The 10,439-nt window shown below is 49.1% G+C and overlaps 1 protein-coding gene across 1 annotated transcript; it reads left to right on the top strand.

The window, feature by feature from the left end:
• Nucleotides 1-267: 267 nt before the first annotated feature.
• Nucleotides 268-10,439, top strand: Septin12 (septin 12). Its single transcript, XM_052195716.1, has 10 exons — nt 268-290; nt 1,441-1,628; nt 4,460-4,585; nt 4,655-4,736; nt 6,150-6,287; nt 6,424-6,541; nt 6,634-6,729; nt 9,325-9,421; nt 10,095-10,146; nt 10,235-10,439. The coding sequence occupies exons 2-10, from the start codon at nt 1,469-1,471 to the stop codon at nt 10,437-10,439; spliced, it is 1,074 nt and encodes a 357-aa protein (XP_052051676.1). The 5' UTR covers nt 268-290; nt 1,441-1,468.

Below are 10,439 nucleotides of genomic sequence, written 5' to 3'. Positions count from 1 at the left end.
ATGGGTTGGGAAGTGGAAACTGGGTTTTATCAGCCTGGAGCCTTGATGAGGGAGCTGACTGGGTGCCTGGATCCCTGTCTGTCTGGGAGTCTTGTGTGATAAGGTTAGGGTCACGGCTTAGGGAGCAGGAACAGGTGAGTTCCTAGCCTTAGGCCCTCCTGTCTGAGGGGGAGGGGGTAGGTCACAGGAAGGAGGTCGGGATTCTGTGGCTAACTGCCAGCCCTCCCCTCCCCTCCCCCTCAGCGCAGCCTGCCAGCTACTCCCAGCTCCCCCAGGGACTCATCCACCAGGTGCTACAGGAGCCAATTCTCTTCCTCTGTGTCCTCTACCACTTGCCCACGGGTCCCTGCCCTTCTGCCCTTCCCCCTCCCAGGCTGTCCTCTGCCCACTGTAACTTACCTCTGACCTGTGTGTGTGCGCGCGCTAGTGTGTGTGTGTCTGAGTGTGTGTGTGTGAGTGTGTGTGTGTGTGTATATATGTGTGTGTCTGAGTGTGTGTGTGTGTGTTTTCTTCATGTGAGATCTATCTCTGTCTCTTCATCTTTTCCAACCCTGTTCTTTGTCCCCTGAGGAAAGGGATCTACCTATGAGCCCCTTCCCCAAGTTCCCTATTGGGACAAGTATAACACTTTCCCTTTAACTGTGACTCTTTAAGGACTGCAGTCTAGACATAAATACTAGTCTGAGTGGGAAGGTCATTGACATATTATTGTAAGGATGAGACCCGCATATCTCAGGATGGGGACCCAGCCCCCATCCCTCCTCCTGGGACGGCTCAGTCTTATCAGGGGATATAGAACATAGCCAGGAACAATGCTCTCAGTCAGGGTTTAGAAGTGAGAACTCCCAGCCAGGCATGCCAGTAAACATTTATAATCCCAGCGCTTAGGAAACCAAGGCAGGAGGATTGCCACAGACTCAAGGCTGTCCTGGTCTAAGCTACAGAGGATGTTCCAGTTTGGCCTAAACTACAGTATAAAAGTCTTGGGGACAGGATAGACCAGGGTATAGCTTAATTGATAGTTTTTCCAGTGTGCATGAAGCCCTGGGTTCAATTCCCCAGCATAATACAAAAGAGAGCATGATGGTACATCTGTAGCCCCTGTGCTTTGGAGACAGAGACAGGAGGATTAGTTTAGGCTTATCTTCAGCTACAGAGTGAATAGCGGTCAGCCTGGACTACATAAGACCTTTTTTATGGGGGGGGGGGGGGTACTTGTTTGTTTTGAGACAGGGTTTCCCTGTGTAGCCCTGGCTGTCCTGGAACTCACTCTGTAGCCCAGGCTGGTCTCAAACTCACAGAGATCCACTTGCCTCTTTCTCCAGAGTTCTGGGATTAAAGGAGTGCACCATCACCACCCTTTAACTTTCTTAAAAGTTTAGAGTAACCCCTTCGTGCCCAGCCATAGCAACACAACACTTCTCTCCAAAAATTTCCCAGCAACAGGCACCATTGTACCCTGGTCCCCATGGATGAGAGGCGATCTCCCTCTCCGTGCTCTTCGAGGCCCTCCAGCCCCAGGACCCCACCCTGTGAGATGTTTGGTCCTGTGGGCATTGAGGCTGTGCTAGACCAGCTGAGGATCAAGGCTATGAAGACTGGGTTTGAGTTCAATATCATGGTAGTAGGTGAGTTAGGGGCAGAGCCCCAGAGGGGAGGGTGAGGGGAGGCATCTCACTGTCCTGGACTTAGTCTGCCAATCTGCAAGGGCATCTGACCAACAGCTCACAGCAGGGCTGAAATTAAATACATGAGATGTTGAGCCCCTAGATGCAAAATCAGCCAGAACTGGATTGCCACAGCCAAGGATAATCATGGTTGAAGGGCCTTCCAGATGCAATGACCATGCATGACCTTGCTGTAATGCGGATCCTGATTCATCTGATGGTTCAGAACGACAGCCCGTTGCAAAGGTTGTCCTCTTCTTCCACTGTATGAGCATCTACACACATACATGTATACACACACACACACACACACACACACACACACACACAGGTAAACAAAACAAGGTGTTTTAAGAGAGCGAGGGATCTGAACAGTGGTGACATATATCTTTGATCCCAGCGCTCAGGCCAACCCGGTCTACAGTCAGGACTACACAAAGAAACCCTGTTGAGAGAGAGAGAGAGAGAGAGACAGAGAGAGAGAGGAGCTGGGCATGGTGGTGCATGCCTCTAATCTCAGTAATCCCAGCATGTAGGAAATGGAGTCAGGAAGAAAGTTCAAGGTTTTTTCAACAAACCTAGCCAGTTTGAAGCTATCCTAGGCTACGTGACACACTGTCTGGGGGAAAAAAGAGGGGCATGGAGAAATGGTTCAGTGATTAAGGTCACTGGCTGTTGTTCCAGAGGCCCTGTGTTGAATTTCTATCACCCACATGGCAGCTCACAACTGTCTGTCATTCCAGTTCTAGGGGGTCCAATGTCGTCTTTTGGCCTCTGAGGGCACTCCACATATGTGATACACAGGCATGCATGCATCCAAAGCACTCGAATGTAAAATTAAAATAAACATATCTTTAGAGGAAAAAACAGCCAGAGGCTATAGATCTTGCTAGTAGCATCTGTAAGCAGTGGGTTCCATCCCAGCAGTAAAACAGCAGCATTCAGGGAGATGGAGCAATAACTCGGTGAAGTTCTTCCCACCAGCGATGAAGACTGGAGAGCCTGCCTGTGCAGAAAGGCAAAGGCCGCACCCAGCGCCTGCTTGCTCTCCCTGCTGGGCAGGGGTAGAGTGGGCAAGTGTTGGGTTCCAGTAAGAAACCTGGTCACAGGCCGGTTGGTTGGTTGGTGGTGGCGCACGCCTGTAATCCCAGCACTTGGGAGGCAGAGGCAGGCAGATTTCTAAGTTCGAGTGAGTTCCAGAACAGCCAGAGCTATACAGAGAAACCCTGTCTCAAAAAAGTCCAGTCTGTTTGCTGTTTGTATTTTTGTATTTTGCAATTTAGATGAGGTACTTTATCATCTATCCTATTTTACTGAGTTCACAATTTTGTGCCTAAATCATCTTTGATTTTAACTTGTATTGCCATCCAAAAAGCATTTTTTTAAAATCTAAAACACCTTCTTTAATGCTAAACAACTTAAGTTTAATTTTAATATTATATCTAATTTTCAACCCCATCAGAGATTTGAGAAGAAGTAAATATTATTTGAGTATGTATGAACCGTAGGGTTGCAAGAAATGAGATAGCTTATCACCTGGACAGTCCCCAATATTTCTTGTAACATTGGAGCATCTATCTTCAGCCTTCTGGCCCAGAACATCTGACAGACCTTAAAAGAAGCAGGAAATGTGAAGGATTAGCTTACCCTGTCTTGTGAGAGTTTGCAATTGACTCTCCTGCATCCATCTGTCCTTTTTAGACAGCATCTGTTTACAATAGAGTTAGGGCATTCCCGCAGTGGCTAGCTTGCCACAATTGAAGCAGTTGGAGGCTAGTGAAGCTCATCATCTTCCTTGAAGTGGAATGGGGCCACTGTCAGGAGCAGATTCATCTTGAGGGGACAATATTAGCAGTAGAATACAAGCAGCATCAGGCCAACCCACTACAGCTTGTTTGTTTGTTTTATGAGACAGGGTCTCACTATGTAGTTCCTGCAGTCCTGGAACTGACTAACTTTGTAGACCAGGCTGGTCTCAAATCCACAATGATCCCACCTGCCTCTGTGCCTTCCAGGAGCTGGGACTAAAGGCATGTGCCACGATGCCCAGCTAAAGACAGCTTATGAAAGCAATCATTCACTTAGGACTTGCAGACTGTTTAAGAAGCTTAGCTTCTGATCATCGTGCAAGGAAGCAATAGCAGCAGGCACGCATGAGCAGTCGCTGAGGGCTCACATCTGCTCTGAAGACTTACGTGGGCAGAAAGGGAGTAACCAACTGTGTGAGCTGGGGCTTTTTTTTGTTTTGTTTTGTTTTGTTTTGTTTTTGTTTTTTGAGACAGGGTTTCTCTGTATAGCCCTGGCTGTCCTGGAACTCACTCTGTAGACCAGGCTGGCCTCAAACTCAGAAATCCTCCTGCCTCAGCCTTCCAAGTGCTGGGATCACAGGCGTGTGCCACCACGCCCGCCTGGGCTTTTTTTTTAAAAAGTGACTTACTTATTATTTATACGTAAGTACACTGTAGCTGTCTTCAGACACTCCAGAAGAGGGTGTCAGATCTTGTTACGGATGGTTGTGAGCCACCATGTGGTTGCTGGGATTTAAACTCAGGACCTTCGGAAGAGCAGTCAGTGCTCTTAACCACTGAGTCATCTCTCCAGCCCCAGGCTTTTTAAAATCTCAATGGCCTCCCCAGGGACTTACCTCCTCCATTCTCATTCAGACCATCATACACAGGTGCATGCACACGCGCGCGTGAGCTCTTGGGAGCACACACACACACACACTCACACACACACTTTGAGCTATCTATACTAACAAACATACATGGCCACTGTGTTCTGCGTCTTAGGGCAGAGTGGTCTTGGCAAGTCCACCATGGTGAACACACTGTTTAAGTCCAAAGTATGGCAGTCAACTTCCCCCAACCTGGATGTACCCATGCCACAAACACTGGAGCTGCACTCTGTGACCCATGGTGAGTGACCCTGCTTCCCCCCTAGGGGCCCGGCCAGGGCCATTCTCTTCCATGTCTCTCCCTCTGCAGTCATCGAGGAGAAGGGACTGAAGCTGAAGCTGACAGTGACAGATACACCTGGCTTTGGAGACCAGATCAACAATGACAAGTGGTGGGTCCTGCGGTGGGCAGCCCCTGTCCCTGCACGGTCTGTGGAAAACCACCCTGCTCTGTTTCCTTCTGTATACAATAAGTATATTCCTCTCAGTCTCCAAAATCGTAGCACTGTAGCTGAGTATGCTATCTAGTACAGCGTTAGTTGGTGCTTGATATAAGCACCCGACATCCATACTTCTGTAATCCCTCGACTCTGCCAACTAAAGCAGAAGGGTCATGAGTTCAAGGCCAGTCGGAGCCACAAGACTGTCATCTCAAAAGAAAAAGTGAGAAACGGGCTGAGCATATACGTTTTGAGTTCCAGCTCAGCATTAGAAGGCCTCCGCAGCATGGGCTCGATCTCCAAGAGCATGGTCCGTCAGGCAGTCATCGGATATGTTGGAGTGCTGTGCTGACAAAAGCCCAGAGTAGGAAGGACCCACCAGAGGAGTCAAGAGATTCTTGAGTGACTGGAGAGATGGTTCCTTCAGTAAAGTGCTTGTCTTGAACACCTAAGGATCTAGGGCTCTGTTGGCTAATCAGTCTAGCTAAAAATACAAGGTAAAGTCAGGTGAGGTGGTACCTGCCTTTTGTTAGTTCTTTTTGAGATGGGTCTCATTATGTAGCTCTGTCTGTCACAGAACTTACTGTGTAGACCAGGCTAGCCTCAGACTCACAGAGACCACCTGCCCCTGTCCCCTGAGTACTGGAATTAGAACATGCACCGCCATGCCCAGCTGGTACCTGCCTTTAATTCCACCTCTTGCTCAGGAGATAAAGGCCGGTGGGTCTCTCTGAGCTCAAGGACAGCCTGGTTTACATAGAGAGTTCCAAGTCAGCCAGAACTGCAGAGTGCTCTCGTGGAAGGCAACTAAGGAGGAGAGCCAAGATTGACCTCTGACCTCCACATACTTGTACATACATGTGCACACATATGAACACACATGCACAGGCACACACACACACACAATGTCACCAGGTCACCAGGTGAGAAATAGTGGTGTTTTGAACCATGCTGCCAAATTGTCGTTTAATGAGTAAGCATGTTATATATTATATTAATTAGTATACACATGTGTTAGTGCTGGAGAATGAACAGAGGGTGTGGTATGTGTTAGCAAACAGCGAAAACTGGGTATCCCAGCGCCCAGTTTTTGCTTTTTGTTCTGAGACTCAGTTTCCCTAAATTATCCAGGCTGGCTTTGAACTTCTACTCCTCCTGCCTCAGTTTCTTGAAGAGCTGGAACAACAGGCCCAGCCAATAAAGGCTATTGACATTGATATTGCTCGCCTTAAGAACAGGAAAGCTTAGACATCAATGAAGAGAGGCGGAGGTCTCTGTGTGCCTCTGCTCACGTAGACAGACCACCCAGAGGCCAGGAGATAGTGGGTCCTGAGGGAGTGGCACTGAGGAGACATCTTTCCCCAGCTGGGACCCTATCCTGAGCTACATCAACCAACAGTATGAGCAGTATCTACAGGAAGAACTTCTCATCACCCGCCAGCGCCACATCCCCGACACCCGTGTGCACTGCTGTGTGTATTTCGTGCCACCCACTGGCCACTGGTGAGGTGACCCGCTGGCTTTGGGGAGGGCCGCTTGGATGGGGGTAGGGATGATGAGAAGGATCCATGGTAGCAGCTTTGGGCTGGCTTCCTTCCCTCACTCACCTACCCCAAACCCCACTGTTACTGTCTTGTAGCCTACGGCCCCTGGACATTGAGTTCCTGCGGCGGCTGTGCCGGACTGTGAATGTGGTGCCGGTGATCGCCCGGGCTGACAGCCTGACCATCGAAGAACGCGATGCCTTCAGAAGCAGGGTGATCTGGGTGCCCAAGGCAGAGCTAGGTCGGGGGGGGGGCAGGGAGCAGAATGGTTGGTGGGCTGAGGTCATGGATCTTTGGTTCCCCAGATCCAGCAGAACCTGAAAACTCACGGCATCGATGTGTACCCGCAGAAGTGTTTTGATGAGGACGTCAACGACAGACTCCTCAACAGTAAGATTCGGGTAAGAGGCCGTAGACCGTGCCAGAGGTCAGCACCGCCGATGGCGTCTGACCTGCCCGCTCATCCTTTCCTTCTGAAAATGGATCCCTCCCTGCAATCCCAGGAAATGTGTGTAACAATTCCTCATCTGTCCACAAATTCAAGACAAACAACAAATGACTCTTATCACATCCACATAACCCACAGAAAAATGTTTGCCAGCATGGCGCTACCTGGAGAGCCATTCGTACACACATCCTTCTAGTCACTCTTCTGTTTGTTTGTTTGTTGGCTTGCTTGTTTTTTGTCTTGTTTTGTTTCGAGACAGGGTTTTTCTGTATAGCTCTGGCTGTCCTGGAACTCATTCAGTAGACCAGGCTGACCTCGAACTCAGAAATCCACCTGCCTCTGCCTCCCAAGTGCTGGGATTCAAGGTGTACACTACCACTGCCCAGCCCTTCTATACATTCTTACATATAAAAAACTCTTTACTACTCAACAATATAGACAACCAAAATGTAAAATATACAAGAGAAGCTATATATTTCTCTGATATCATGAATACCTCTGATGTATTCATGCACGTGAGCGTGCATGCACACACACACACACACACAGACTCACACATAAATAAATAAGTAAAATATATGTGCCAGACAGTGGTGACACATCTTTTATCCCAGCACTCAGGACACAGAGACAAGTGGATTTCTGAGTTTGAGGCCACCCTGGTCTACAGATTGAGTTCCAGGACAGCCAGAGCTACACAGAGAAACCCTGTCTTGGAAGAAAACAAAACAAAACAAAAATTTAACTCCTAGTTCCTGGTGTGGCAACATGGGTCTGTAATCCCAGCACTCAGAAGGCTGAGGCAGGAGGATTGTGAATGCATGGCTAGCCTGCGTTACATGTTACATTGCGTTGGACTGTACAATGATCCCTTACCTCTAAAATCAGACTAAGGACCGGGAGCTGCTAAGTTTGAACCTCTGCTTTCAACCACAAATGAGTAAACACGCGTAGGACCCGACAAACTTCTGTGTGGATGGCCAGACAGTGATATTTTAGATCTGCGGACCAGACAGTCTCGGGTGCGATTACTCAACCCTGCAGTTGTGGTCTGAGAGCAGCCGCAGAGGAGAGAAAACAAACAGGCTTCGCCCTGTGCCAATGATGGCATACTGTGGAGCGCGCCGAAGCCCTGGGCTCTGTCCCCGCCACCCCAGGTCCTTGGGACATGTTGCACGGAGGTACAACATGGAGTTCCAGGAAGTTGTGTGTGTGCCTGATATGGGTGCTGGAAATGGAACTTGGGGCCTCTGTAAGGACAACACATGCTCTCACAGCACTGAATCATTACTCCAACCCCTGTTTTTAATCTTGAAAAATAAATACATAAAAAAAAAAAGAACAACCAAAGCCAGTCATGGTGGCGGGCACCTTTAATCCCTGCTCTTGGGAGGTAGAGGTAGGAAAGACCTCTGTAGGTTCAAGTCCAGCCTGATTTATACAGAAAGTTAAAGAACAGCCAGGGTCCCACCAAGACCCTGTCTCAAACAAAATATTTGTAATTAAAATAGTACATTTAAAAGATCTATACCTTTTAGGTTTATGAGAAAGCCGGTGAAATGGCTCAGTGGATAAATATGTTGTCACCAAGCTTGATGACCTGAGTTCCAGCCTCAGGAGATAAGCAGCTCTCCCAAAATATCCTGTAACAATGTTTGATGGCTTGCAGGTCCCCACACACATACATGCATACAGACATACACATAAATAAAAAGCTGGAATTAATCTTTTAAGTAAACTCCTACTTAGCCGGGCGATGGTGGCACACACCTGTAATCCCAGCACTTGGGAGGCAGAGGCAGGTGGATTTCTGAGTTTGAGGCCAGCCTGGTCTACAGAGTGAGTTCCAGGACAGCCAGGGTTACACAGAGAAACCCTGTCTCAAAAAAACAAAAACAAAAACAAAAAAAAAGTAAACTTCTACTTATCATGAGAGCTTTCTGTTGTTATGTGCTTGGTTGGTTTTTGAGCCATGATCTATCTTCATAGTCCTGGCTGTCCAGCAACTCACAATGTGGACCGGGCTGGCCTTGAACTCATGGAGATCTGCCTGCCTCTGCCTCCCCAGTGCTGTGATTAAGGGCATGTACCACCACTCCCCGGCTCCCAAACTGTACTGTCCATGTGGGAGTTGTTAACACCACCATTTGGTTGGGCTACTCTGTTAACATCTAATTCTGTGGGCATTTCCCCATCCGCTGAAGAGCCCACATCAGCACCGTTTATGCACCTGTTAACAGAGGGAGTGAGGGCACTATGAACTCCAGCTGGTGTTTTGGGACTTCCTAGGGTTTTTAATATGCTTTATTTATTTTTATTGTATGCGTATTGGGGTTTTGCCTTCATGGGTATCCATGCGAGGCTGTTGGATCCCCTGAGACAGGAATTTCAGACAGTTGTATGCTGCCGTGTAGGTGCTGGAAATTGAACTGCTGACCTTTGGGAGACCAGACAGTACTCTTGACCACTGAGCCATCTCCCCAGCCCTGGGACTTCCTAGTCTTTTGTGTCCATCTCCTGCCTCAGAGTCTCTTCTCGTCTCTTCTAGGAGCAGATCCCTTTTGCTGTGGTCGGGGCTGACCGAGAGCACATAGTGAATGGGAGGTGTGTCTTGGGCCGAAAGACTAAATGGGGCATCATTGAAGGTAGGTTTGGGAGCTCAGCAGGCATGCCGTGGGTAGGGGGTTGGAAACCAGGCGTGCCCTACACCCACGGCATCCTTCGTATGCCTTCCCTTCTCTGCACAAGCCTGGAAGGCAACCATGGCCTGCCAAAACTTAATGTTGCCCCACCGTGTGCCTGGAAATAGGATTTCCTTCTACCTCCGCCTCTCGGGTGCTAAGTTTACAGGCCTGGACCACCTCAGTCAGCTCCCTGATTATTATTACCATGATCAAAAACATACAGAGCCAAGCATGGTAGCACATTCACAACCCTGGCACAGGGGAGCTGGACACAGCAGATCAGCAGTCCAAGGTCATCCTCGGCTACTGATCAAGTCCAAGGCCAACCTGGGCTACACAAGCTCTGGGCTCAAAAAAAGAAGAAAAAATCATTAATTTTGTCTTTGGTGTCGTGGTCATAGTATTATCTGTGATGAAGGATAGGCTCACTAGTTGTAGGAACCAAGTCCCAGGGATACACGAATGAATGAATGAGTGAGTCGATGAATGGATTAATGAGTGAATGAATGGACCAAGAAGGAGGAGGTGGGATAAGACAGGAGAGCCATGGCAACAGGGGTCCCAGAAGACCCCATAACACGCAGCAGCTGTGCGCTCTGAGAGAACAGAGCTGTGCTAAGCCCATGTCTTGCAGTGGAAAACATGGCGCACTGTGAGTTTCTTCTCCTGAGAGATCTGCTCATCCGGTGAGGTGTGGGGCCCCCTGTGATCGGGTGGGTGGCTGCAAACGGTCGGACCACTCTGGCCCAGGCTGACTCGCCTCTCCTCGGTCAGCTCTCATCTCCAGGACCTGAAGGACATCACCCACAATGTTCACTACGAGAACTACCGGGTCCTCAGACTCAATGAGAGTCACCTGCTGCCCCGGGGGCCAGGCTGGGTGAACCTGGCTCCAGCCTCCCCTGGACAGCTGATGGCCCCTGGACCGGGCAAGATCCGAAAGCGAGCGAACAAGGATTCCAAGGACGATGAGTGCTGA

Source organism: Apodemus sylvaticus, chromosome 10 (genome assembly GCF_947179515.1).
Source record: "Apodemus sylvaticus chromosome 10, mApoSyl1.1, whole genome shotgun sequence".
NCBI lineage: Eukaryota > Metazoa > Chordata > Mammalia > Rodentia > Muridae > Apodemus > Apodemus sylvaticus.
Note: the sequence above shows the minus strand (reverse complement) of the source record. Positions and strands in the feature narration are given on the sequence as shown.